We start from the raw sequence: 25,124 nt of genomic DNA, 5'->3' as shown, positions 1-25,124 counted from the left end.
TTACCAATTCGTCTTTTTATTTATCAGTATTTTAACCAACGAGTTTCGAATACGCTGATTGGAGAGAAAACAGTGTAAGCATTACTTAATTGTGTTTTATATTTTCAGACTCTCCTGACTGCCGTGTCCATGAGTGCTATCGCAACTAATGGAGTTGTGCCGGCCGGAGGATCATATTTTATGATTTCTAGAGCACTGGGTCCAGAATTCGGAGGGGCTGTTGGGGTTTTGTTTTACTTAGGAACTACCTTTGCGTCCTCTCTCTACATACTTGGAGCGGTAGAAATCTTACTGGTGAGCAATGATCAAAGAGCTTTCTGTTTTGCTTTTTGTCCTATTTTCAGGCTTCAAAGACCCAGGCAGCACATGTTGAATTAATGCAAAAATGACGGATTTTGCTGTCTTAGGAAGATGTTTTTATTCCCCTTTCTGTTCACGTTGCGCAGGGTCTGCTACTATTCGGTGAGTCCGATTCGGTGAGTTCCTAACCTCTAACCCCTAACCCTAAAACGGCAATGATAATTAGGCTACGGTACCCAATAATTTAAAAAAAAATTAAAAAAATCCCCCGTTAAGGGATCGAACTCACCGAAACGGGCCATTCCGCGTTGCGCAAATTCTCAGCCACCAGGCATTTCAAACAGTTTCGTTTTGTATGTTCTGGTTTTCTGCTCATCTACGACAAATCAGTTGTCACGGCACACGGTTGACTGTTCTTCATGTCCATCTATATTCTGTAATTGACTGATGTTTTTCAACTTTTTTAATTACTGTCAGTTGAGTTCAAAAGTGCATTATTACTTTGATAACACGTCTTTGCACAATCTCTCTCTAATTAGTTTTGGGTCGATTGTACACAGTAGGCCCTAATGAAATGCGGCAGCAAACATACATTCATTTAACGCTTTGTTGGATTTTCACAAACGCAAGAAAAAAAAAGATTCCCACAGGGGAGTGCGTTGTTTTCGACTTTTGTTTAAGAGCCACCCACTGTGAGAGAAAAATATTTCAGTTTTTATTTCAAAGCTGAACAGCGCATTGTATATTGCTTTAGTTGCGCGGTTGATAGACAAACTGGTCATAATGGTAACTGACCAAGTGATAGAAGGCAACGGTAGACATGGACTTGTGTAGTTGATTTGTCTGGTTCAGTGGAACCTGCAGCGCTCTTGTTTTGCTTTTGCTTTCCCCAGAAATCCCATGAGTGATTAGCACTTGTAAATATTTAATTTTTTTACACGTTAGTTGGAATGAAATCGATCGAAATTAAGTTTCCAGTTAGGCGAAATGATTAAAATAACTGGACGATGTGCGTCGGTCCAATCTATTTCGAAAATGTCATACATGGTCACTGGTCAATTTTTTTTTTCAAACGTTTCAGTAAAGGTCGGATTACCACACATCAAGGTTCTGACTGAGACGTGTCTGTTATAATCCAAGTTCTCTGGCTCTTTTTTGAAATTTATTCGTTTTTTTGTGATTTTTCTATATTTAGTTGTTTTGTGTGTCTTTACATATAAATGCAAAACGTAAAATCTACAACGCTATTTCGAATGTATGTGATGCAACAAAGTTAGCTCTGTGCTAATGTTATTTTAGAAATACTGCTGCTTTTGGTAAATCAATAACAAAAACAAGTGTTGTGCAATCTCTTTAGCTTTAATGTATCCTAACATCGGTTTAGTTGCTTTGCATGCAAAAGCGTGCGTTAAAGTTGGACCATTTTTCCATGCACAAAATCACAATGGTATGCATAGAACCGCAAAAATCTGTCATGCAATTTGGGCTAAGCAATGCTTTATGACAAAACAACGAGATACTTGACTATAGATTTTTGATTATTAGCTCATTTGTTGAAAAAGGATTAAAAAGTGAAAAATAAACTCCTAATATTTTTACAGACCTACATCGCCACTTCCTTGTCGCTTTTTGGAGAAACCACGGGTCCGGAGAACAAGTCCGCCTTACTAAACAACTTCCGCGTCTATGGGACCATATTCCTGATTCTCATGTCTCTTCTTGTTTTTGTTGGCGTGAAATACGTGAACAAATTTGCTTCCTTGTTTTTGGCTTGCGTCGTCATCTCTATACTGGCCATCTACGCTGGAGTATTAAAGTCAGCAATTGAACCACCTAATTTGATGTACGTTTTCAGTTGATGTTGTACAAACCACCTTTTGACACCAGTGTTACAAATTACAATAGAATCTAATCCTGTCATGCCCGAACTACTACCACTACCACTCTTCATCGATTGGGGTCTTCAAAACACATCAATTTGTCCATATTGCAAAAAAGCAGGCAAAGTGTAGGTCATTTGATTTTAGACTGTACAAGTGTACAATGTACATGCACTGCATTACCCGGTTGTCACAACACAGTTCACCAATGCGGAAACACTTTTAAAAACTGGCTTACAGACAACAACGAGCTTCACGTGTAAAAATGCCATACGAAACTACTACTACTACTAGTGTTCAACCCTCATAGGCACATTTTGAACTTCAGACGAAATTCTAACTGGAATGAAATCAAAAAGTTTTCATTCAAAGTAATGCAGTTTTATTTCGTTTTAGCACCAAACTTTTTTGCCCTGTTTGACTCCCAGACAGCAAAATCCGTCATTTTTACATTGACTCAACGTCTGGAGACGTTGAGTCATCGTACAAAACGACGGATTTTGCTGTGTGGAATGCTTCTTGTGTGTTCAGGTGTGGTATAATAAGAAAAATCGTTTTCGTGTAAAAGCCGTTTTATTTTATTTTGTATTTCTTTCGACCAAAACAAGAAAGCTCCAAATAGTCCTAGTTTTTATTCATGAAAGCTATACCAACTCAAATCTTACTGAATGATCTCAAGATTTAAGATAACATTCTGTCGAAGATTGGTTGGGTCGGCTAAGGGAAAACGTTGGGTCAGTGCAAAGTTTAATTATTTTTCTATTTTTTTTTAAATTCCAGCTAGTTCAGTTCTAACGTTTGTAAACGTTGGAACAATGTAAAATGGACGGGTTTTGCTAGTTTAAGATAGTGCAACTTAAAAACTTTTTTTAAAGCTTTGCAATAAGACGAATGTCAATCTGTAAAATTTGTTAATAATCGTCTTCGGGATGAAACATTGTATTTCCACAATTTACGTTTTGTCTGCTTCGTAAATGGTAGTCGCCTAGAACAGGGCTTCTCACACTTTTCATTGTCCGACTATTGGTCATGGTACGAGCCCATTTCAGAAAAAAAATTCTATGTGACCCCTTGGTGGACAATTTACAGAGCAAACTACCCACTGTAGGCCAACTTTTAATTTGTTTGGCGACCCTGAAATTACGATTTGCAACCCCATTTAAGAAGCCCTGACCACGTTTTCTCTGCTTGCTAAGTTGTTTATTTTGTCTGATTCGATTGGTTTTACTGTGTCTTCCACATAATTGAGCTTGTGCTGAATTTTGTTCACGGTTGTATGTGCGCAGGATATGCTTTCTCGGCAACAGACTTTTGAAACAACTTGGCGGGGATGGAGTTTGTGCGAAATTTAAAAACGTCACTGTTGGTAACGGAACGATGATGGTCAGTTGTACAGATATTTACTTATTGAGCACTCTTCTGTAGATTTAATATCAATTATCGTATCTTTTTGTAACTATACAGCATAATTTTGTTTGGTTTTGAGAATTCGTATAACAAACAGATAGCTGAAAATTTTATTCTTTGTCCGTGCATGTTGAACAAAAACTCAAATGCTGTTTTTTCAGCAATTTATTTTTACTAGTTTTGCAATCAAAATCAATTTTTGTCGACAGTACGCTGTGTCAACATAAAAATTAATGACTCAATGCGTTCACATTCAATGCCATATCAATACAACACATTTGTGAAAGATACGAGTTGTTATGTTCTTTAAGTACGTCCTTAGCTCAATAGATTGATCGCAATGAGGAGTTCATTGCGCGGTATCACTGACGCTAGAAGTGCTCTCAGAACACAAGTCGACTGATTACTGGGTCACTTTACAGCCAGAAAATCGGTCCGTTTTTGCTTTGTTTTATCGTCTACATACGTTAATGTAAACAAGGACTGGTTCATTGGTTGAGTTACTGAACCCTGTTACTCAAGCGTTTGTTATCGTCTTGCATCGCTGGAAAAGTTATTTTGACATTGTCTCGACCTTTTGTGACATTAAAATGATGAAAAAAAATGGCAACTTTTTAACCTAAATTCATTTGATATTCACTGTCTTGCTGTCAGCTTCGTGAGTGCGTTTGCTTCCATTTCACTGAGCGGAATGTTTTTGACGTTAAAATAACGGATCGTTTTTCTCCACCAAAATTGACATAAACTCTTTTTCGTTCAGGTACCCACAGATCTGCACGGCATCTACTGCTACTCCCAAAACGCAACTGGCAACGCCACCGGTTCTACGTTCATATGCGATCCTTACTTCGAACACAACGTACTCACCGAGTCACGTGCTATCCCTGGTCTCGGCAGCCCCGTTCACATCGGTAGCTGTGTTTGTCTATTTTAACTTTCCAGTTCCAGTCGGCTGCATAGCCGAGTGGTGAGAACACTGGAACGGCAATCGAAAGGGCGCCAGTTCGACACCACTCAAGAGCATGCGGCTGTGTCTGTGGCAGGACACTTGAAGGCATGCCTGAAGGTGGACACGAAGATTGGCTTCCTTGCCTTCCCGTCCACTTAATCTAAATCTTCAACCACCGGGTGTAAGCCTGGATACGACAAACAAAAACAAACTTTCCAGTCATATTCAATCACGCTACGCAGTTCAAGCACTATCATACCAGTGACTTATTGCTTTTGGAAAATCTTTTGTTGAAACTTGTTGTCAAACGCGACAGGTTATTGTTCAATTATTGATGTTTTGTTGGTACTATTGTGGCTATTTCACAACAACAACCAACTGTAACAAGAAACTGTTATTTTCACCATCGTAGATAACGGCGTCAGTCACTATCAGGATACCGGCGACCCCATCGTGTCCTTCTCTCCCAATTTGCAAAGCAACATGTTCGATCAAAGACTAAGCGAGCTACCTGAAGGCTACCCTACCTGGCTCACTGCTGACATGTTCACCTCCTTTACCGTTCTATTGGCTATATTCTTTCCTTCTGTTACTGGTAAGTTTTTTCGGTTTAAAATTAACGTCACTTTTTGCTTGCTAACCGTTGCGGGACGACTAATATGTTTCGTGTTGCCGCACAGGTGGGTTGTATGTTTCAGCCTAAAGTCGTGGAATGCTTCCGAAAAATCTTACGACGATTTAAGCAATTTCTTCCATCATAAAAAATCATATCAATACGAAATGTTTTAAGTGTTTCTATCTTGTATAGGTAGATTCGTATAAAACTACTATCATACAATTTTCTCCCATTCTGAAACATTTTCCATTATACCTGCTGTTAGCACGTGTTGCCGTTTTTAATTTTAACTTGTTACGAATGTGATTGAGCATGAACTTTAACTGATACTCTTTCATTCCAGGCATCATGGCAGGCTCCAATCGATCGGGAGATTTGGCTGATGCTCAACGCTCTATTCCGAAAGGCACCATCGGCGCTATTCTCACCACAGCTTTTATTTGTATCCTTTTTGGTCAAGTTTACTTTGCACTTGTTGTACAGTAGAGTTGACTGCATGTTACATTGTACTTCAATTCTCCCGTTGTTCAGAATCAACCTTAATTGGTCACTTGGTAAGGTAAAGGTAAAGGGGGGTCCCATACTTGATTCAAGTGTCGGGTATGAGAAGATAAGGTTCTCATTGTACTAAGCCTTCGGCACTAAGGAGAGTAGGGTGGCCAGTTCCTTTCTCTCGGCCGCCTTTACTTCAGCAACTACGCCCACCCAATTTATTACACCCTGGGTAGAGGTGAGCGGTGTTTTCAACAACCAGCTGAAGCCGGGAGTCGAACCAGGTTTGCATAATTGGAAAGCCAACGCCTTATCCGTTGCGCCATCCCACCGCGGTCACTTGGTAAACGTCTGTATTTTTACAAATAAAAATGCCTTAACCAAGCGGAAGTGGTTCAACTTTCGTCGAGTGCTTTTGAGCACCGCGCTTATAATCCGCAAGCTTGTTGATGACAGCTCACTAGCAACAACATCTCAGCAAACACGATGAAGCTTGAAACTATGAGCTTCAGTAACTGAGTCCACATCAGTTGCTCCTTTACTTTCGCTTTGCATTAAAACGCGTCAAGCTTACTCAGAGAAAAGATAAGTTGATCTTTATCATCGTTTTAAAGTTAGACTTGGAATGCTCAGACGTTTCTTTAACAAATATCATGCAGATTTATCTTCGGTTATATTTTTTGGCGTTTGTGTCGACGGGGCTCTGCTGCGAGACAAGTGAGTGACGTTTGATTGCTTTCGTCATTCTGTGATGTCAGTCAATATTATCTTAACATTGAAATTTGGTTTTAAATTTCTTAGCTCACTCAAATTTACTTTGGCTGGCAACGCTTTGCTAATTGCTTTTCTGTGAAACGTGTCATTTGCTTCGAGCAAATTCGAGTTGATACGTCAGATCGAACCCTGTTTGGTTTCCCAGGAACGGAGACAGCGTGGGAAGTGAGCTCGTTGTTTCGATCCTGGCCTGGCCTTCGAAGTGGGTTGTCTTGGTTGGGGCTTTCCTTTCGACAATCGGAGCTGGCTTGCAATCTCTGACCGGCGCTCCCCGGTTGCTGCAAGCCATCGCTAAAGACAACATCATCCCATTCTTGAAAGTGAGTCTTTTGTCCCAGTTGGCCGATTTGTCGATTTGCGACTTCCACTGATGAAAGCTTGATTGTGTTTTTAATATATCCAGTGTTCCTTGCCCATTGCAGTTACCTACCAAAGCCAAATTCTATACGAATAGTTACCATACGTGTCTCAACTATTTTCTCAGGTATTTGGCCGAGGCAAAGCGAACGGCGATCCCACCTGGGCTCTCCTTCTTACTGTCTTCATCTCGCTCATCGGGGTCTTGATAGCTGATCTTGATCTTGTTGCTCCCATCATCACCATGTAAGTAGTAGATGACGTATGGAATGATAGTCACGTGGTATTAGATTAGTGACTTAATCCTGCTATCCGATGCGCAAGCTTGTGGACTTAGTTGAATCAAGGAGTATTCAGACATTCAACCAGGGACGTCTGCATGAGCTTAGTTTTTAAATCGTTAGTAAAAAAAAATGAGTGGGTTATAGTAATTGTGTTTTTGCAATGAAAATGTTGCAAATATTCTCATCTTAACTTAAAGGCTGATGATGTTTGCGATGGATAGCGACGAATGTTCGCATTTTGTCGACATTTTATGTGTCTGCAGTGATCATTGCAAGCTAGACCTTCTAAAAACAAAAGACTAACCTTAGTGAAGCAAGCGCAATATTGTGTTCTTTACAGGTTCTTCCTCATGTGCTACATGTTTGTCAATCTTGCCTGTGCTCTTCAGACACTTCTCAACACTCCAAACTGGAGACCGAGATACAAATATTATCACTGGTTCGTATTCAGTGCAATTTGTCATAATGATCTTTTTATGTGCTCATCACATCACGCATTGATAGGTTGTATTTCTTCACGAATAATCGTATTGCTGGTTGAAAAAATATGATCCTACTGCAAAAGTGAATGTTTGTTAGTGCGCTTTGCTACAAGGTTTAAAGACGTAAGCTTCGTTCACGTGTCACTGCATGTTTGTAGTAAGGATGAGGACTGCACGTCTTCTTTTGGATTTATTCCCACTTCAAGTGAGGACGCCGGTGCAGATTGCAGTCCACATCACTCTGTCAGCAACATCTTCCTCCTCCTCCCACTACTTCCATTCTTCGGCCTTCCTCGCTTTCTTTTACCAACTTCCAGTTGTCATTCTTCTTCCGACATAATCTTCGTCTCTCCTTACAACGTGACCTAACGATTTAAGGCGTATCTCTCTCTCAGCTTGTCTTCTATCTTTCCAACCTGCATTCGTTCTCTGATGATTTCATTCCTTGCTCTGTCCTGCATTGTCAACCCCAAAGACCATCGCAACATTCTCATTTCTGCCACTTGCATTTTCCCTTCCTGTGTTTTCGTCATGGCTACCGCCTGCATTCCATACAATATTGCTGGTCCTACCACTGCACGTCTCATGTTACCATTTTAGTTTGTTGTGATGATATTTAAGTCACGAAGCATCTTTGTTTTCTTTTTAACTTGTACTGCATAGCTTTAGAGAAGGGCCCCTTAAACGAGGACAGTGGACCACAAGTTGCAGGCCTTTTGTAGCTTGACACGCCCACAATAGGGTGGTCCAAAAAATATTTTTGAAAATGTTAATGTCTCACTTTAAAATATTGTTCCCACAACCGTCGTTTACATTTTATATGCTCATTGCTCGGAATTCTAAACTAAACGTCACCTCACAGGACTTTGTCTTCCCTCGGAGCTTGCCTGTGCATTGCCCTAATGTTCATATCGAGCTGGTACTATGCATTGGCTGCCCTTGTCGTTGCGGCTGGAATTTACAAGTATATTGAATATTGCGGGTATGTGGTTTGCTTCAAAGTTACGCGTCGCTTGACTGAGTTTCATATTTCTTCAAGCGTAACATTTCGTTCAGGTTTAGACCAACTACCACATATTTACTCACAAAATGTAACGTGACCACTTCGGTAAACCTATGTTTGGTTGACTATAAAGTTTTGTGGTTGACTATAAAGTTTTGTGGTTATGCTAGGCTGGACATTCTGGACAATAAGTGGTCAATGTGTAAATATGAAATAGAGCAACCGGCATCAAGAACTGCCTTTGCTACATTTTTGCTTTTGTTCGAAATTAATAATAATTCTAGTAGAAATTAAGCAGGTCTTTTTACCGTCTGGCCGACAAACTCGATATCACATAAAAACGTGATCACTGAAATCAAAACAAGTCTATTGCTTGTTTTGTCTTGCCCAAATTCAGCTGAATCAAAGACTTGTTGATTAATTATTGAACAAACTGCGTGTCTCATTTCTCATGCCAGTTATTCTCTTTGACAATAGGGTTTTGTCATTTCCCAGCCGGTAAAGTGCGTCCTTTTTGAATTGATTGAATGCCTGCAACGTTAAATCAGCGTTAAAAGGATGTAATTCGCCAGCTGTGATGTCACCTCATAAATTGACTGTGATCATGTTGTAAAATTTCACAGCGCTGAGAAGGAATGGGGCGACGGTTTGAGAGGTCTGCAGTTGACTACTGCCCGTTACGCTTTACTACGACTGGAGAGCAGACCACCACACACCAAGAACTGGCGGTGAGTTGTACAAAAAGTTGCCTTTCTACATCTTTTCAACGTCAACAGACGCTGCATTTGCGCTGGAGACTGAAATGTCCAAAGCGAGAATAATGATTCCTGAGTTTTGAAACTTGACATTTCATGCTTTTTCCACCTTGACAGCTTTAACTTATGAGGATGTGTTTTGAAGGATGTGATGTGTTAAGAACGAAAGTAACTTAATTTTTTTCTCTCTCCGATGAGTGTCACCTTTGCTACGACTCTTCTGATGATGTTTCTGTTAACTCGTTTGCGAATATCGCCTTGGTCTGTTAGTGGATTTTAGGATTTATCAAATGGCAAGAATCTGTAGCTTACAGAATAGCGCGCGTGTAATTCAAAGGGGATATGTTTAAACGTCACAATTTTTTCCCCATTTTAACCATTGCAAAAAGTAGCCCATGCAGTTGGGCAATAATGCCGAAAACAGAACCCATTTTGACATTTTAATTAGCAAAATTTTGCAACACTTTTTTATACATCAATTTTTGAATTTCAGGCCACAATTGTTGGTTTTGATGAAAGTCGATGACAACCTTCAACCCAAGCACCCACAAGTTCTCGCCTTCGCTCAACAGTTGAAAGCAGGGAAGGGTCTAACTGTTGTGTCTTCTGTTCTGCAAGGAAATGGCGCCGAGCGCTACCCTGAAGCTAAAGCTGCCGAGCAGGTAAACTTGACACTGTGTTAGTTTTAGCTCAGGACGATCCCAAACGAATTAAAACGTTGCTATAAGGTTGTAACCACTGCCGCTGAAGTTCCGACGCCGTTTTAATAATTCATAGCTTTATTTTAAAATTTCATTAACATATTTAGAGGAAATCTCATTTGTTTAAATACTTTGTGTGATATTTTTTAACGTAAGTTTTTGACGATAAAATACCGTTTATTTACCAACTTTCTGTCTTCGCAGGAGCTCCTGAAAGCCATGGAATCTTACAAAGTCAAAGGTTTTCAGCAAGTCTTGGTAGCAAAGGACGTATCAGAAGGGATAAGCTCTCTCATACAAACAACTGGACTTGGAGGCCTGAGGCACAACACCATACTGCTGGGTTGGCCTTATGGCTGGCGGCAGAGCTCAAACCAAGAAGACTATTCCGCATTTTTAAGTATTGAAAAATAGTCGGCGTTGCAGAGATTTTGATTTTTCTGAACATTTTATAATATGCTATTGTTTCATTCGTCTAATTGAAGTAGTTACGAAAGAAAGTGATTCGACGGTCATGGTCATCATGGTCTTCCGCTGTTTCTCGCTTTTTATCCCTTGTGCGTCTTTTTTCCGAAAGTTATATTGTTTTCAGAACAAACTTTTACAATCTTTGATAATCTATTATTTCTAGTTGCTATAAAACTTATGTGATAACTATAGCAAGGAATTAAGTGTATAAATTTGACCTTTGCCCTCAGGTGCTGTTCGCTCAGCGTCGGCATGCCACAACGCCATCTTGGTTCCTAAGAACATCACAAACTTTCCAGCACGCAGCGACAGGTTGGAGCAAGGCACGATCGATGTGTGGTGGGTGGTGCATGACGGGGGACTGCTCATGCTGCTGCCCTTCCTACTCAGGCAGCATAAGGTACGCTTGGTCGTCAGTATTGTGGGTCAATTCACGATCTTAACTTTGTGTTTAGTGAAATACCCGCTTCAGACAAGCGACACTTTTGAGTGGGAACGCTGGAATTTGGTCAGAAATTATTAGACCACTTGAATTTTTTTTACAAACTTTTTTACATGTTAGGTTTATTGACAGTCCACCTATACATTAATGAATGGAGTCGTTAGAAAAATTTCTTCGTGTATTTTTGTCAGATTAAATCTGCTGTAGTTGTAACTGTATTGCACGTGGTTTTCACAGTGAATGACTACCTAAGCTAATTTTGGTTTCTTTTGCGTTTTTTGTTAAGGTTTGGAAAAATTGTAAAACTCGAATTTTTACGGTGGCGCAATTGGAAGACAACAGTGTTCAGATGAAAAAAGACTTGGCAACCTTTCTCTATCATTTGAGAATCGACGCTGAAATAGAGGTTGTTGAAATGGTAAGTGAATAATTTTCATCTTAAAATTAACTAAAAAAAAGCTTGTAGGCTATATTGCTGTGACTCTACGTACTCGTGTTGGTTTTATCCAGACAGAAAATTAGCCTTTTTTACATTGATGCAACGTTTGATTTGTTGGCTAGGTATAATCATGGAGTTTATTTTTAGTATAAAAAAATCCTACACCAACACTTTCCTTCACAACAGTGGCGTATTAACGTTTTTCTTCCGGATATCTTCTGCGTTTGCTTAAATCATAACACGATGCCACTGTGTTTCTACAGCAAGACTCTGATATATCAGCTTACACTTACGAACGGACATTGATGATGGAACAGCGGACACAGATCCTCCAGCAGCTCAACCTCTCCAAGAGAGAATCCCAGAGAGAGGTTAGTGTCTTCATTTCTTCCTGTTGACTCTTTTGCTGTGCGCTCATTCATTTTCCGTGTTGATCCGACTTCTGTATGCAGTATGTTGTTGTTCAGTGTTCACTGCAGTGCGCTTTTCTGTCATGTGTGTGCTAAAGGGTGTGCTTTTCGTTGTGCAGATTACTGTAATATACACAATTACACATATGCTTCTTTTTCTGTCCAAAAAATGATCATGTCTGAATTGCTAATAATTTTTAGTAAGCCGAACCATAATCCAAACCATTTTGTATTGCTAAAGAGTTGAATTCTACCACTTGTATTTTTAGTTGTTTTAACGTTTTCTTGTGACTTTAAAGAGTGTGAGTTCTGAAAATATTAATCCAGCTTTCTTCTATCCTGTTATTTCCTTTTTATTGAAAAGTAATTTTGCACAGACCTGTTTTTTTTTCACGGGCTGAAATTTTGTGAAAAAACTGTAATTTACACATAGCCTATGGCAGCGAAATCTTTTGTTTTGCTACTGCAATTCCCTGCTGGCAAAAGCTGCTGCTTTTGCACTCTCTGGCAACGTTGAAACGATGTAAAAATAGCAACTTTTTTGATTGGGAATCTATTCTATATGCGTTATTATGCGTTTAGCTGAGATATGCACTAAAGTTTATGATTTACTGAATTGAATGCTTACTTACCGCTTCACTAACAAGAACGTTTTGTTTTGGTCTTTGCTATAAGTTTTGATGTAAAATTGTGTTGATGTTTGTGATGTACTTTAAAAGTCATTTTAACAGAAAGGGTTTCATTAAAACATCGTTTGCATTAATATTTACTAGATTTTAAACTGGTCTTTAAGAAGGTGGTCTTTTAAATGACAAATCACCCAGACAGCAAAATCCGTCATTTTTACGTTGATTCAACGTCTGCATTGATTCAGACGTTGAATCAATGTAAAAATGACGGGTTTTGCTGTCTAGAAATTACCCCTGTTCCTACAAACGCATACCGTCATCCAATCAAGACGTTAATTCCATGCAAAAATCAAGCTTACTTTTTGTCAATGTTTTTCAACGTGTAAGAGCAAACGATAGTGTAATCGACATTTATTGCTGGGACAAGGTGGGGCAAGTAGTACAGCGATCACGAAGCCTCAAATTTCTTGGGCCAAGCAAAGTTTCTCCTTCGAATGAGGACGAACTGCCAGACGACTCCGCCACCAGTGAGACCGAGCAGGTATCCTGGTCGCAATGCATTTCACTTTCATCATTTTTTGCCAATATCAAAAAAAGTGAAGTGTAAAAATAGTTAAATGCATCCCCAAGTTCTTCAGCGTTTTTTTTTTTTAGTTTTTGTTTGCTTTGTTTTCCTGGCCAATGATTTTTTTGGGAACACTTCTTTTTCGTTTTGCATAAACTGCACTTTTTGTTTTCACAGTTTTTGTTGCAAGTGCATGAGTTTTGTTTGATTTTGTGTTTTGATAAACAATCACTTTATTTCTTTTGCACGTCGTTGCCATGACACCGAGTAACCAATTTCACTTTTGCTTATGACGTCATTTGATGGCGTTTAATCACAATTATGAGATAAGTTTCTCGCCGCTCTGTACCTCGTTTCGCAAGCATCACGCGCTCCTTGTTTATTTTATCATACTGTATTGACTATTGCAGTGGTTCTCAAACTTTTTTTTGTTGCGACGCCTCTGGAAAAATTTTCTGAACTTGCGACGCACCAGCAAATAAAAGTAAATGAAGAAACTTATGATTAAAGTTTTGTTTGTTGATACAGCAACAAAAAGCAATGCATATTATTTAATATGACGTGTGCGCTTGTTTGTTTTCACAAAGTTCATTGAATCTTGGGAGAATTTTTGAAATTGCAACCTGCACAGGCCTCGAAATTCACGGCGGACACCGCGGACATGTCCGCCGTCACAGCAGGTGATGTCCGCGGGAAGTACCATCTAGATCGGTCATATTTGTCCGCCGAAAAATAACACAGGAGCGATACAAATCGTCACTGCATTGCACGAACAATTGTTGCGAGAATATAATTTCCCGCGCATTTTAGCGCGCATCTAAAAAATGTGAATGCTGTATCCCTTAGCTTCCATTGAAGCAGGAAAACTTTCGATTTTTATGTTGCTTCAACGATTGATGACATTGAATCAGCGTAACAAAGGTGAATTCTTCGCTAAGAATCGATGGGAGTATCGGTACTTCTACACCAGTCACGCGCAACTTAGTTCAAGTTTTACGTCACAATGTCTGGCTTTGATCTCGAGTAATATTGATAAAGCAAGGTTGGTTACAAAATTAGATTTATACGAGTAGGCTATGACAGCAAGATGCAGCCAAATTTGTGAAGTTTTGGTATTACAGTAAGAATGAAAAGGCCCAGGAAAAATTTACTTTCGCTCACATGACACGCAAAAATAAACCTAAAGAAAAAAGCCAAGTGAAACTTTACACAGCAGAAAATAGTAGCGTTATTGTAGAAGTTTTCCGACTCGTGCCCAGAGTATTGTGACGCAGGAAGCCACACGACCTCGTTCGGTGGAAGTTGATCAGTTATGCGGCGTATTAAGCAGCTACACGGTGCTTTGGCTCTTCAAGCGAACGTCGTTGTGCTGATGATAGCCTTTCAGAGTGACTTTGCTGAAATTTTAAAAAGCCTTCTAAACCGTAGCTACAGTTCTCAAATGGCGAAGAATTATCAGGATAGGCTGAAGTGATCAAGCATGACGATCGCCGCTAAAATTGGTGTGTCTGCCGTGAGACTTAATTTGTCCGCCGAGATAGCTGCTCAGACCGGACACGTTTGTCCGCCGTCAGCAAAAACGAATTTCGAGGCCTGTAGTTTCTCTTTCACTGATTATTCGTGATCGATATTTGCTTTTCATCACCGCCAAGGCAGATAATTTTTCTTCACATAAATACGACGTGGCGGATGGGATAATAATTCGCAGTGCTTTCTTTCACCAAACTTGGATATAATCGTCATTCGTTGAATCCAAAAAATTGCCCGATTTCCTGCCACGAAAGCATCACGCATCCATTTGTAGTTTGAAAATTTTTCAGGAAAGTATTTTGCAAATTTCGACTCGAGCTTGGACAAATGTAAATAAATATGCTTCGCAAATTTGAAGGGAAAAAACCCACTTGCAACCTCAACTCGGCAGCAGTGGCCGGGTGGTTAGCGCGTTGGGCTCGCAGTCGAGAGCCTGCATGTTCGACTCCAGCCACCCGCACTAACTGTTGTTTCTCTGGGCAAGAAACTTTACGATAATTGCCTCTACCCAGTAATCGATTTCGAGTAATGGGTAGTACCAAATTTAAGTCATAAGTAGAGTAGACAACCGGAAACAGACATTGCAGTCGGCTGCAGCGTGGGTCAGGTGTACGTCGGAAGGCGTACACCGATGCATAGCGCTCAAGTCCGCTTTCCCGCAATGCAGGATAAAGATAATAAAACAAAAAAACTCTTCACTGTTTTCAAACTGAAATAACACCAAAAAAATGATTCAAAGTTTCTAAATTTTTAAACATCCAATAGGCTACTACTACGTTAGGGTATCAGCAGTGGCAATTTTTTTAGTTAATTGCAGTGTAATCGGCTAAGTGCATGGGACACATGTGTCCCAGCGGTCCTCAAAGGGTTAACTTCATTTTTATAATCTTAAACTGAGCTCAGCCAAGAAACGGAACTATTCTGCGACGCCCTTGGAAAAGTGAAACGACGCACCAGGGCGTCGCGACGCACAGTTTGAGAACTACTGGACTATTGTGTCAGGCTATCTACAGTCGGAAATATAACTTCGTTGTTTGATGTCAAGTACTGAGGTCAGTGGCGGACCGGGGGTATTAGAGGTTTGTGTCTGGGGATGAACCAAACGTGCCTAAAATTGTTGCCGTGACTACATTTTTGATGCCAATGTTTTATTTATCACGCAAATGTAGAGCAACCGGGAGTCTCGTATTAACACTTTGCTTTCCTCTGGGAAGGATGATCCTCTGGCTCCTGCATTCACCATTTACTCCCCTGGTTTTGATCTTGCTTGTTGTCACTGGATTAACTTTTCAGCTCACTAGCGTCATGGCGCGACTGCAAACGCACGATTATCATACGGAAGGTGGTGCTAAGGCAGAACCTGCCGATCTGGAATTGGATATTGATCGGACTCAGATGACGTGGACGCCAGGGAAGCTTGAGAAGGCGCGAGAAGAAACCGACGGCAAGAAGCAAGCATTCGGCAATTTACTTGACATAGTGCCGTAAGTATGACCTTTGGATCCTGTTCTTTTACCGAACATGCGAACTTGTACTAACGTTACAATATAAAATTAATCTTTTTCTTTGAGCTCACCACTTCTCAGTCATTTTGGTCAGTTTCAGTTTCAAACTCTCGTGGTTTTGGCTACACCAGTGGTCAAGCTTTCAAAAACCTGTGTATTTAAGTTACAAAATTGTAAGAAAAGAGAATTTCATCTTCAAACCCCTTCTGGATTTTTAATGAAGTCAAAGAAAAATCGTAATAAATGCAAGCCGACTTACATACACGTCACACATTTAAGCTTGCGTGTTAACTTTCAGCTCTACCTTTATTGTATCTCTTGATTTTTGATGCTGATTCTTTCTATCTCCAGGCAATCGACGAATGTACGCCGCATGCATACAGCTGTCAAGTTGAACGAAGTCATAGTCAATAAGTCGCATGAAGCTAAATTGGTCATCCTCAATCTTCCTGGACCCCCCAAAGGATCCAACCGTGTCCGGGAAGCTAACTGTATCCTTCTACAACTTTCTTGTTTACGTCATAACACTTTTTATTGACCTGTAGTTTAACAAAGGAGCTCTAACTTGCTCTTAAAGTATACTATTATATACTTTTTTTTTGCGGAAAATGTAGAATTATTTGAGTAGTGATTAGCGTAAACGTTCTCGACTGTTTTTGGCGACACAACAGAGCTGCATGTTAACAGCTGATTTTCTAAACGATTTAGATAGTTCTTATAAAAAATGTACCAATTCTTCGATTAACTGCTTGATAAATGATTCGGATTCAGTGTCAAGTATTACTTTTGTGACAGTGTTAAGTTACGCTTACGCTCAGGAGTACAAAATTTAGTAGACGGAAAGGCAAGGAAGCCAATCTTCGTATTCACCTTCAGGCATGTCATTAAGTGTCCTGCTTAAGACAGCCACGTGCTCTTGCGCGGTGTCGAACCGGCGCCCTTTCGGGTGACGTACCATGGCTGTCACCACTCGGTTGCCCACTTGGCTATTCGGCCGACATGTGCAGTTATCATGTACAGTAGCTGATACGCGATGGGAACAACAAGGCTATTGGACTTAGTAAAGTCGCCAGCGGAAGTGATTGCGTTTAGGTTCACGCTCTGAAAGGTGTTTGAAGCGGTTTTCTGTGCGATTATTATTCTCTTGTTAGATTCCTTGACAGTTTGCTCTGACAGATATGGAATTCTTAGAGGTTCTAACCGAGGGTTTGGATCGTGTGCTGATGGTACGAGGAGGTGGCCGTGAAGTGATCACCATCTACTCCTGAACGAATCAAGATTGGAAGCCGTTGTCTGGGTAAAGGAACCTGTACTTTTGTACGTAGGAAAAAGTGACTTGTGATACCGATGTATTTTTTGTTGACAACGTCCACCAACTAATAAGCTGAATAACCTTAACCTGTAGGAGCTATCCAGGCAATAAATGAATCGTTTTTTACATGGATTTAACGTCTGTTGACTATTAACGTAGACGTTAACGTTTGTAGACATTAAATCAATGTAAAAATACGACTGATTTGTTCCTGGGCATCTGACTTTTGGACGTTGCAAACAAACCTTGAAGCGATTCGTTCATGTCGTTTAGATCGTTATATCATTGTCAAAAGACATAGAATCACCGTATGAATGTAACATTTTTTCCGTTTTTACCTCTGCCATCTAATCAGCATTTTTTTACATTGATGGAACGTCGGTATACGTTGAACCAATGTAAAAAGTTTTGATTTGTTGGCCAGGTAAAAACACCTGTAAACGTTGCTCGTTTTTTTGGATTGTATCATAAATGAAACTTCCTTGCTGAAAATGCAGCTTGCGAAGTACTTAGGTTAACTACTTGCAGTTTGCACTTTAAAGCTGCTTCCTTTCAACTACTTTGCAGTTTTTTATCGAGTGTATTTCTAACAAGGGGTCAATGTGACAACTGGTTGCGTGTAGTTATGCAAATCCTCTGCGTCTGCCACTGTTGCGTTTTCACACTTGTCTCCTCCCCATTATGCTGTGGCATAGCAATTGTCACCCTTGAGTTTAGGTCGCCATCGTTACAATCATCAGACCGAGTTGACGAAAATCGTCAGGACTTTGCATTTGAATATACTGATACGACGCGTTTGTTCGAATGTAGTAGTAGATACTCGTAGCTCGCTCCATCATCACTGCTTTTACCGAAGTACTGCGCAATAGTGGTCCATGTCCAGTCCACAAATCAGTCGTTTTTTACATTGATTCAATGTCTGTAGACGTTGTCTGGCAAGCTGTATCACCAACCTGTGGATGAAAACGTTTGCTTTTGAATATTCAATTCATTACGTATTCTTGAAATGAAAACACTTCTGTTAGCTCGTTGCTGGCAGTAATATGTGATACGAATATAAATCAATTTTTACATCACTTTAATGTCTAAGTAATGTAAAAAGGGAAACTTTTATTTGCCAGATTGACCTGATTAGAACGGAATATTCTTAAATAACCTTCGTAGTATGAGAAGCTACTTTTCCGTTTAATATCGTTTATCCTCTATGTACAAGATTCTCACAGTTTTTCTTGCAAAAATGTAGTTTGGTTTTTTTTGAAGCAACGTTATGAAACGATGGTCCGATGTAAACCATACATTATCTGTATGGTTTTACGTCACCCTGTTTCGAATGGATATGCTATATTCACATTGGCTTACGTGATGTCAGGGCAGTATTTGATCTTAAAGTGGATATCATACTCTCTTATCCCAGACAGCAGAATCCGTCATTTTTACATTGATACATGAACATATGCAGACGTTGAATTAATGTAAGAATGACGGATTTTGCTGTTTGGATTGCGTTAGTATATCACACTTGTACTGAACAATAACATTTGCAGAAGTTAAATCAATGTAAAACTGAGTTATACTAGCTGTGATGTGACAAAGCGTTTGTCGCATTCCTTGCACGGTCTCAGCCAGCAAAAGTTACCGTTTTGTCATCGTTTCAACGTCCTGCGACGTAAAAATAGTTGAACTTTCACTGTCTGGATGAGTTCTTGTGTTTCATTTAAAATTCATCAAGCTAAATTTAACCTTACAAATAAAGCAATTAATTACTTCTGTATACTTGTAATATCGTACTGTTAAAGCAACCCCCTCTGCCAGTATTCTTTTCATATGCTTTCTTGTGTTGAGTTGCTTTGGCGTTATCCACATAGAGAATGAGCTACGATTTGTTCACCATGCGTCGTCTATTAACAGAACTCTAGTTTTTATTGACGATGCAATTTTGACGTCTTACCTGGCTTAAAGCTCAATGCTTGAATTCTTAGCAATTGTGTTTTGTGGTGATACTTGCGATAATACATTTCTGTTCATTGACTATTCTACTTTCGTACTACACCAGACCTACAAGCATCATCATTTTTGCTATCCCAGCCTAGTCTACTTGGCATAGCCGTACGGTAGCGTAGTTAGCGCTATTTGAATATGCGGTCCATGTGACTTCTCAAGACGCGTCCATAAAGCAATGTTGCGTTTATGACGATATATCAGGACTGTTCGAAACAACTATATTTCGAAGCCTCTAGAATCTCTATGCGTTGTTTCGATGTAAGTTTCATGTGACGGTGTAGTTTCTTTTTGAATTCCATTTCGTAGTAAAATTTTGTTTCTTTTCGAAGTGATGCAATTTCGTTTCGTTTTGAAAACGAAACCCAAGACAGCCTCAGAAAGCGCACTGGGCTACACTTAGGCTATATGTGGGTGGCCTTGGGCCATTTTCATAAAATAGCTTACCGTGGTCTTTCAGCTGTTCAGGCGATTGTGTAAAACAAAATTATTTCAAAACCTTTTGAAACGAAGTTTCGTTTCATCAAAAAAAAATGCATTGGTAAAGTCTAAACCTTGTTTTAGTGAATAATTTCGTTTCAACCAAAACCCCGATTTCGAACAGCCCTGGTCCACGCTGTTGGCCTGTCGTTTTCGTATTAACAACAATCGGAAAACCAACCTCTGCAGTTAGAGGTGAAGAAGATTTTTTATCCTACTTCACTTCAGTGTAAATTTTTAAGCAGGTGTGTGTTTGGTAGCTACGTAGCCTAATGCAGTGCCCTTGGGAAGATACTTGGGCTTGTTGCTCCCATACAAGACATCCTTAACGAAAGTAGTAAGACTCCAAAGAATACGCGGTGTTTTCTTCCTCGTCTCCTGCAAAGATTTTATTAAGCCTATAAAATGATTTTGGTCCAAAAGTAGGCTAACCTACTCTCTCATCCCCCTTGTCAATACTACTGGCCTTCTGATATTCCGGGCGCTGCTTTTGAAGAATGTCCCACTCAGTTTTCAAGACGTGTTATAGTTTTTCTCTTAAATTGGTACCGGTAACTAAAGTTTTCTTTGTTACATAAGCACCTTCTGACGATACCGCAAAGGGTGAAACAGGCCCGAAAGGTTACCTAACTAACTTTGATAATAGTGATTCAATTTACTTGAATTAACTCTGCTTGGCATTGGGCACTCTTTTGTGGTATTAATACCATTATCGTTAACCTACCCACTGGTGAGATTTGCGGGTGTCTTCGTCTCTGAATTTGGAAGGTCTTGGTTGGAATCCAGGTGCGTCATAACAATGACTTTGAAAACAGTTCTACCGTACCGTTTGTGTCGAGCGGTGAGAATGAGTCTGGTGATGAGGTGGAAATGAAAATAGCAAGCCGACCGTCAATAAAAGACGTAGCTGCCATCATTGTGATATGTGTGAAATATGAAGCAGCGTAGTCAACAAAATTTCCAGAAGTAGCCTAGAATGATAAACGAACGCTTCAATGAAGTCGAATGCTGTCCTAATATTATATATCTTAATGCCTTGGAGGAGAGTTGTAACGACGATCACATACCATGATGTTTTAATGTATTGGCCAAAAACGTCACAAGTTAGCCTATGTAAGTGGCCATAAATGGGGTTGGATGGTATTTGAACATAGAGCTATGATGGAGAGTTCACTTAAAGCACTTAGTAGTACATAAAAGCTCGACCAGCACTGTAGGCCTAAGCAATAATTTTTAACAGCGAAACCTCAACATAGTTGTAGCAAGATCCCGATATCAATTGAGCAAGTGTTCAAACTGGAAGATGGTGTTTTCGTGTTTAAAATTCACAACAATTTACTACCAGATTGCTTCTCCAACCTTTTTAAATATGTCAAAGAGGTTTACAGCCTGTCTACAACAAACCATGATAATGATTCTCTAAACATTCCATAGCCTACTTCTCAAAAACGCTTTCTCAGCATTCAATAGAATTCACAGGTGCGAAACACATGGAACGAATTTCCTTCTTCAATTAGAAAGATTGATGCAAAGTCACTTTTTGTTCACAAACTAAAACAACATTTAAGCAAAACGGATAGGCTACGCAATAGAAAGGCAACGTAGAAAGGCTGTTTTGCATTCTTGTGAAGATTTCAGTTCAAATCCGAAATAATTTACAAAAGATTAGGCCTACCTAACAATAATGTCGACTGTTTGTGCTGTAGGCTACTTTTATGTTTGTAGATATTAACAGCAAACGCAACATTCCATAACCAACACGAAACCGTCGCAAAAGGGGATGAGAGCATCATCCACACCATCAGGACATTATCATCTACCAGCTCATCCATTCCGTCACGCACCAGGACAAGAAACAATAACTTAAACTGGATCTCAAACCTCAATCGTCGTAGGCTACTGTGTGATGTGCAGTCTGACCATAGAAAGAGCTCAACACCTGCTCTGCTAGGTCACATCAAAACGGGCTTTTGCCTGAGGATGGGTTTCTTTTATGTTCGGTTTTCTTTCTCCATCCTATTATTATTATAACTGCTCATCCACATCAATATTGGAACTGGAAAATTCAATCCACAACACTTTTCAAGCTGTCATTCGTTACTAGCCTACATGTGTGCTTCTCTCTGTTTTTGTTTTATTTTTTGGTTATTTGTTTTTTGGGTTTTTGTGGCCGTGCTAACTACAGACATAGGCCTATAGCCTACTAGGCTACATGATTTTCTATTCAGGCATGTTTTAAACCTTTCAAGGTTTTGCCACCTTTTCCCGTTCATTAACGTGCTGGTAGGTCTATATTGATTTTTGTAGTCAGTAGGCTATCTTTTTCGTCCCTGACGCGTTAATGACGAAAAATAAAATGATTGAATGATTGATTGATCTTATAGCTACCGTACATGAATTAAAAGTTGACTACACAATCGGTGCCAAGCTTGATTGATTGAGTTGTAACAGATCAGCAAAGGCAAATTAATCGACACTTGTACAGTAGGTTATTTAATAGGCGCAAATTAAAATCCAAATTTTACAAGTGCTCCAGTGAAGTTAAAAATGTTTTCTTCCGTTCATATTGTACCTCAATGTATGCATTTCATCTTTGGGAAAATTATCATCAACGTGACATTACTCGCTTGCGTGTTGCCTTCAATAACGCATTTAGAGAAAAGAATTAAACCTTTCATTTCGTCTGTTTGCGAGAATTATACACAATACGAATTAAAAAGCACCATAGCAATCTAGATAGCCTACCACAACAGACAGGAAGCAGCGAAAGGCTATATCAGTCATCGAGTCAGCTGCGTCCCTGTTTTTGCGACAAATATCAAGCATCAGCAAATTAGCCTACATTGAAACAAGATAAGCTGATGTTCAATAAAAAAGAAAAGAAGAATTAGGCTAAACAGTGATGTACGCGCATACAAAATATACTGACGCCGTCAGCGTAAACGCAAACATTCGAAAAACCATACGCCGTATGCGTCAACGTAACTTGTAAAAAAGTTGGCGGCGTCAGCATCAGCGCATACACCAGCGCAAACTCATTTTGTTTGCTAGGTGCCAAACATTCACACTGTATAAACCACTTGAAACAAACAAGTTTTATTTTGAATTTCCACGAAGAAACACAAGCATCTGAAAATGTTCTTTGCCCATTGAAAATATTCTTTCAACTTATTCAAAGTTTGAAAAGTTTGATAAAAAAAAATGCAAACAACAACTAAGACATTAAAAAGTATGCGTTGACGCTATGCGCTAAAAAACCGCGAAAACTTTACGGTGTAGCCTCAAGCGACAACTATCCAAAAAAATGTGGCCGCAAGCGTTAGCGTAGGCTAAACAAAAAGTCTACGCCGCAAGTCTACGGCGTAGAATTTGCGGCGTAGCCTATAGCCTACGTACATCTCTGAGGCTAAATAATAGCCTACAGTGTCCGTGAACATCAAGTCTTGTGTAACATTATAACATTTGATGCATCAGTACGGAAATATGTTTTTTTTCTTTTGTTGGAAGATCCAAATCATCGTCAAACTCCATTTTTGCCTCCTGATGAGGTCTGACTGTTATCGTAAATCAAACTAGGCTACTGTCTTCATTACAATAAAAATATGCATGCTGTTTCTAGCCTTGATGGCTGCCATACCACAAAGATAGGCTATCAACAGCCATCGATGACTAACATATAGTCTTTCGCGCTGCTTCCTATCTGTTGTGGAATCTAGATTGTTATGGTGCTATTTTATTCGCATTGTTTATAACTGTAGACTGTAGGCCCACCATATAGCCTAGGCTACTATTCTCGCAACAGACGAAATAAAAGGTTTCTCTCTCTCTCTCTTCGTTTGCTAACGTTAAATTTGATTGGTTGATAGTAGGTCTTCTTCTTCTTGCGTTTGAGGCCGCCACAGATCACGTTGTTACATCCAGGCGCAGCAGCCAATGGATTGTGTAGGCCTATTTATCGAGCGTTGTTAGTGGTCACAGCGGTAAACCATAATCTCTTCTTGGGAAAATTTTAACATAAAGTTCCCTAATCCGTTCGTCTGTATATAATGACCGAAGAAACACACACTTGAACTTCTTTTCAAACAGTGTATTCCTGTAAAATTAGCCCGAGGCTATCGAAAACGAGGGGGTGCAACGCCTACACCACTTAAACTGTCACTACACAACAGATTACTTGGATAAAAGACGGAACTTTTGTCCAGCTAGCAAGCACTAAGCCAACAGTTAAATGTGCGGCCAACTTTCAAACAATCATTTTACGAATGACCAGAATAGATATCAATATCTCAAATTCACGTAGAAAGTAACTGTGACGCAATAAATGAAAGACAATTATGAAGTCATTCCAACAGGTGTTTAAAGCTGATGTAATATTTCCTGTTTAAACAGGCCCAAACAAGTCCAAACAAGTTTGACACAAGTCTATGAACGATGGTGCAATTTTGGCACATTTTCTAGCAAGTTCCATGACGTAATATTCAGTAGACTTGAACGGTTTTATATGACGTTTGATTTGTACAGAGATTGGCCGTAACATAGCGGCCCCTAGTTATGACAGTCTAACATGGCATAACTAAAAAAGAATTGAAGGACAATCGTGAGCCAATGAATAAAACACACGATACACAAATTTTTTGAATCACTCACGTTTAAGTTAATACGCAAATACAAAGGGCATGCAAAGAATGAACAGCAATAAGAATAAACACGACGATACATGAAATTGGTACCATAGGTACACACTAAATGACGCTATATACAATAGTTGCGATAATAACCGACTGTTCCGGGCTCAGACAAGTATCGGCCACCGCAGACAAAACCAGGCTCAAACCCTAACACTTAGGTGTTCTTTACGGGGGCGAGGCACGAAATATCCCTCAACACGTAGTCTACTTTCACTTTCCCCGTACTCTCATCATAGTTGCAGACGGCAACTTTGGCTCTACGAACCACAGGCTTCCCTTTCCTAATTTGTGGAACTACCTCATGCACCCTCCCAAGTTGATACTTCCCACGTTTACCAATGTCTTGGAGAGAACCTACCACTACAAGTTGACCAGGCTCCAAATTCTCGGCCATTTTTAGCCATTTTTTCCGGCCCTGAAGACCTGGCAAGTAAAAATCGATCCATTTATTCCAAAACTGCTGAGAAAGTGACAAATTGAACCGATAATCCCTTCTTAATTGGTCACGATCATGTGGTTGCCCAACAGCACAGTATGGGTCTAAGTATGGGGTCAAAAGTGAGGCAGGGGTGATGACAGTAAAATCCCTAGGGTCGTCACTCAAAGGTACCAAAGGGCGTTCGTTCACGATCCGAACGGCACTGCCTGTGTACGTAAG

At 39.8% G+C, this 25,124-nt stretch overlaps 1 protein-coding gene across 4 annotated transcripts in view; it reads left to right on the top strand.

Annotated features, from left to right (window-relative positions):
* LOC145776401 (solute carrier family 12 member 4-like) overlaps nt 1-19,623 on the top strand; it is a 36,897-nt gene extending 17,274 nt beyond the window's left edge. For 3 of the 4 annotated variants that reach the window (XM_082587801.1, XM_082587800.1, XM_082587803.1), the window contains 21 exons: nt 109-294; nt 1,902-2,143; nt 3,467-3,563; nt 4,348-4,498; nt 4,949-5,131; nt 5,496-5,594; nt 6,304-6,361; nt 6,564-6,738; nt 6,903-7,021; nt 7,400-7,498; nt 8,404-8,523; nt 9,168-9,272; nt 9,793-9,961; nt 10,205-10,400; nt 10,699-10,868; nt 11,197-11,328; nt 11,613-11,720; nt 12,816-12,929; nt 15,777-15,967; nt 16,340-16,479; nt 17,165-19,623. In XM_082587801.1, coding sequence (XP_082443927.1) covers nt 109-294; nt 1,902-2,143; nt 3,467-3,563; nt 4,348-4,498; nt 4,949-5,131; nt 5,496-5,594; nt 6,304-6,361; nt 6,564-6,738; nt 6,903-7,021; nt 7,400-7,498; nt 8,404-8,523; nt 9,168-9,272; nt 9,793-9,961; nt 10,205-10,400; nt 10,699-10,868; nt 11,197-11,328; nt 11,613-11,720; nt 12,816-12,929; nt 15,777-15,967; nt 16,340-16,479; nt 17,165-17,256 — 2,946 coding nt within the window. In that variant the 3' untranslated portion in view covers nt 17,257-19,623. The remainder of the gene's footprint in view (nt 1-108; nt 295-1,901; nt 2,144-3,466; nt 3,564-4,347; nt 4,499-4,948; nt 5,132-5,495; nt 5,595-6,303; nt 6,362-6,563; nt 6,739-6,902; nt 7,022-7,399; nt 7,499-8,403; nt 8,524-9,167; nt 9,273-9,792; nt 9,962-10,204; nt 10,401-10,698; nt 10,869-11,196; nt 11,329-11,612; nt 11,721-12,815; nt 12,930-15,776; nt 15,968-16,339; nt 16,480-17,164) is intronic. The other variant, XM_082587802.1, reaches the window with a different exon arrangement.
* The last annotated feature ends 5,501 nt before the right edge of the window (nt 19,624-25,124 follow it).

The sequence above is a fragment of the Aplidium turbinatum genome, chromosome 8 (genome assembly GCF_918807975.1).
Source record: "Aplidium turbinatum chromosome 8, kaAplTurb1.1, whole genome shotgun sequence".
Classification (NCBI taxonomy): Eukaryota; Metazoa; Chordata; class Ascidiacea; order Aplousobranchia; family Polyclinidae; genus Aplidium; species Aplidium turbinatum.
The sequence above is the reverse complement of the archived record's forward strand: the minus strand, read 5'-3'. Positions and strand labels throughout refer to the sequence as shown.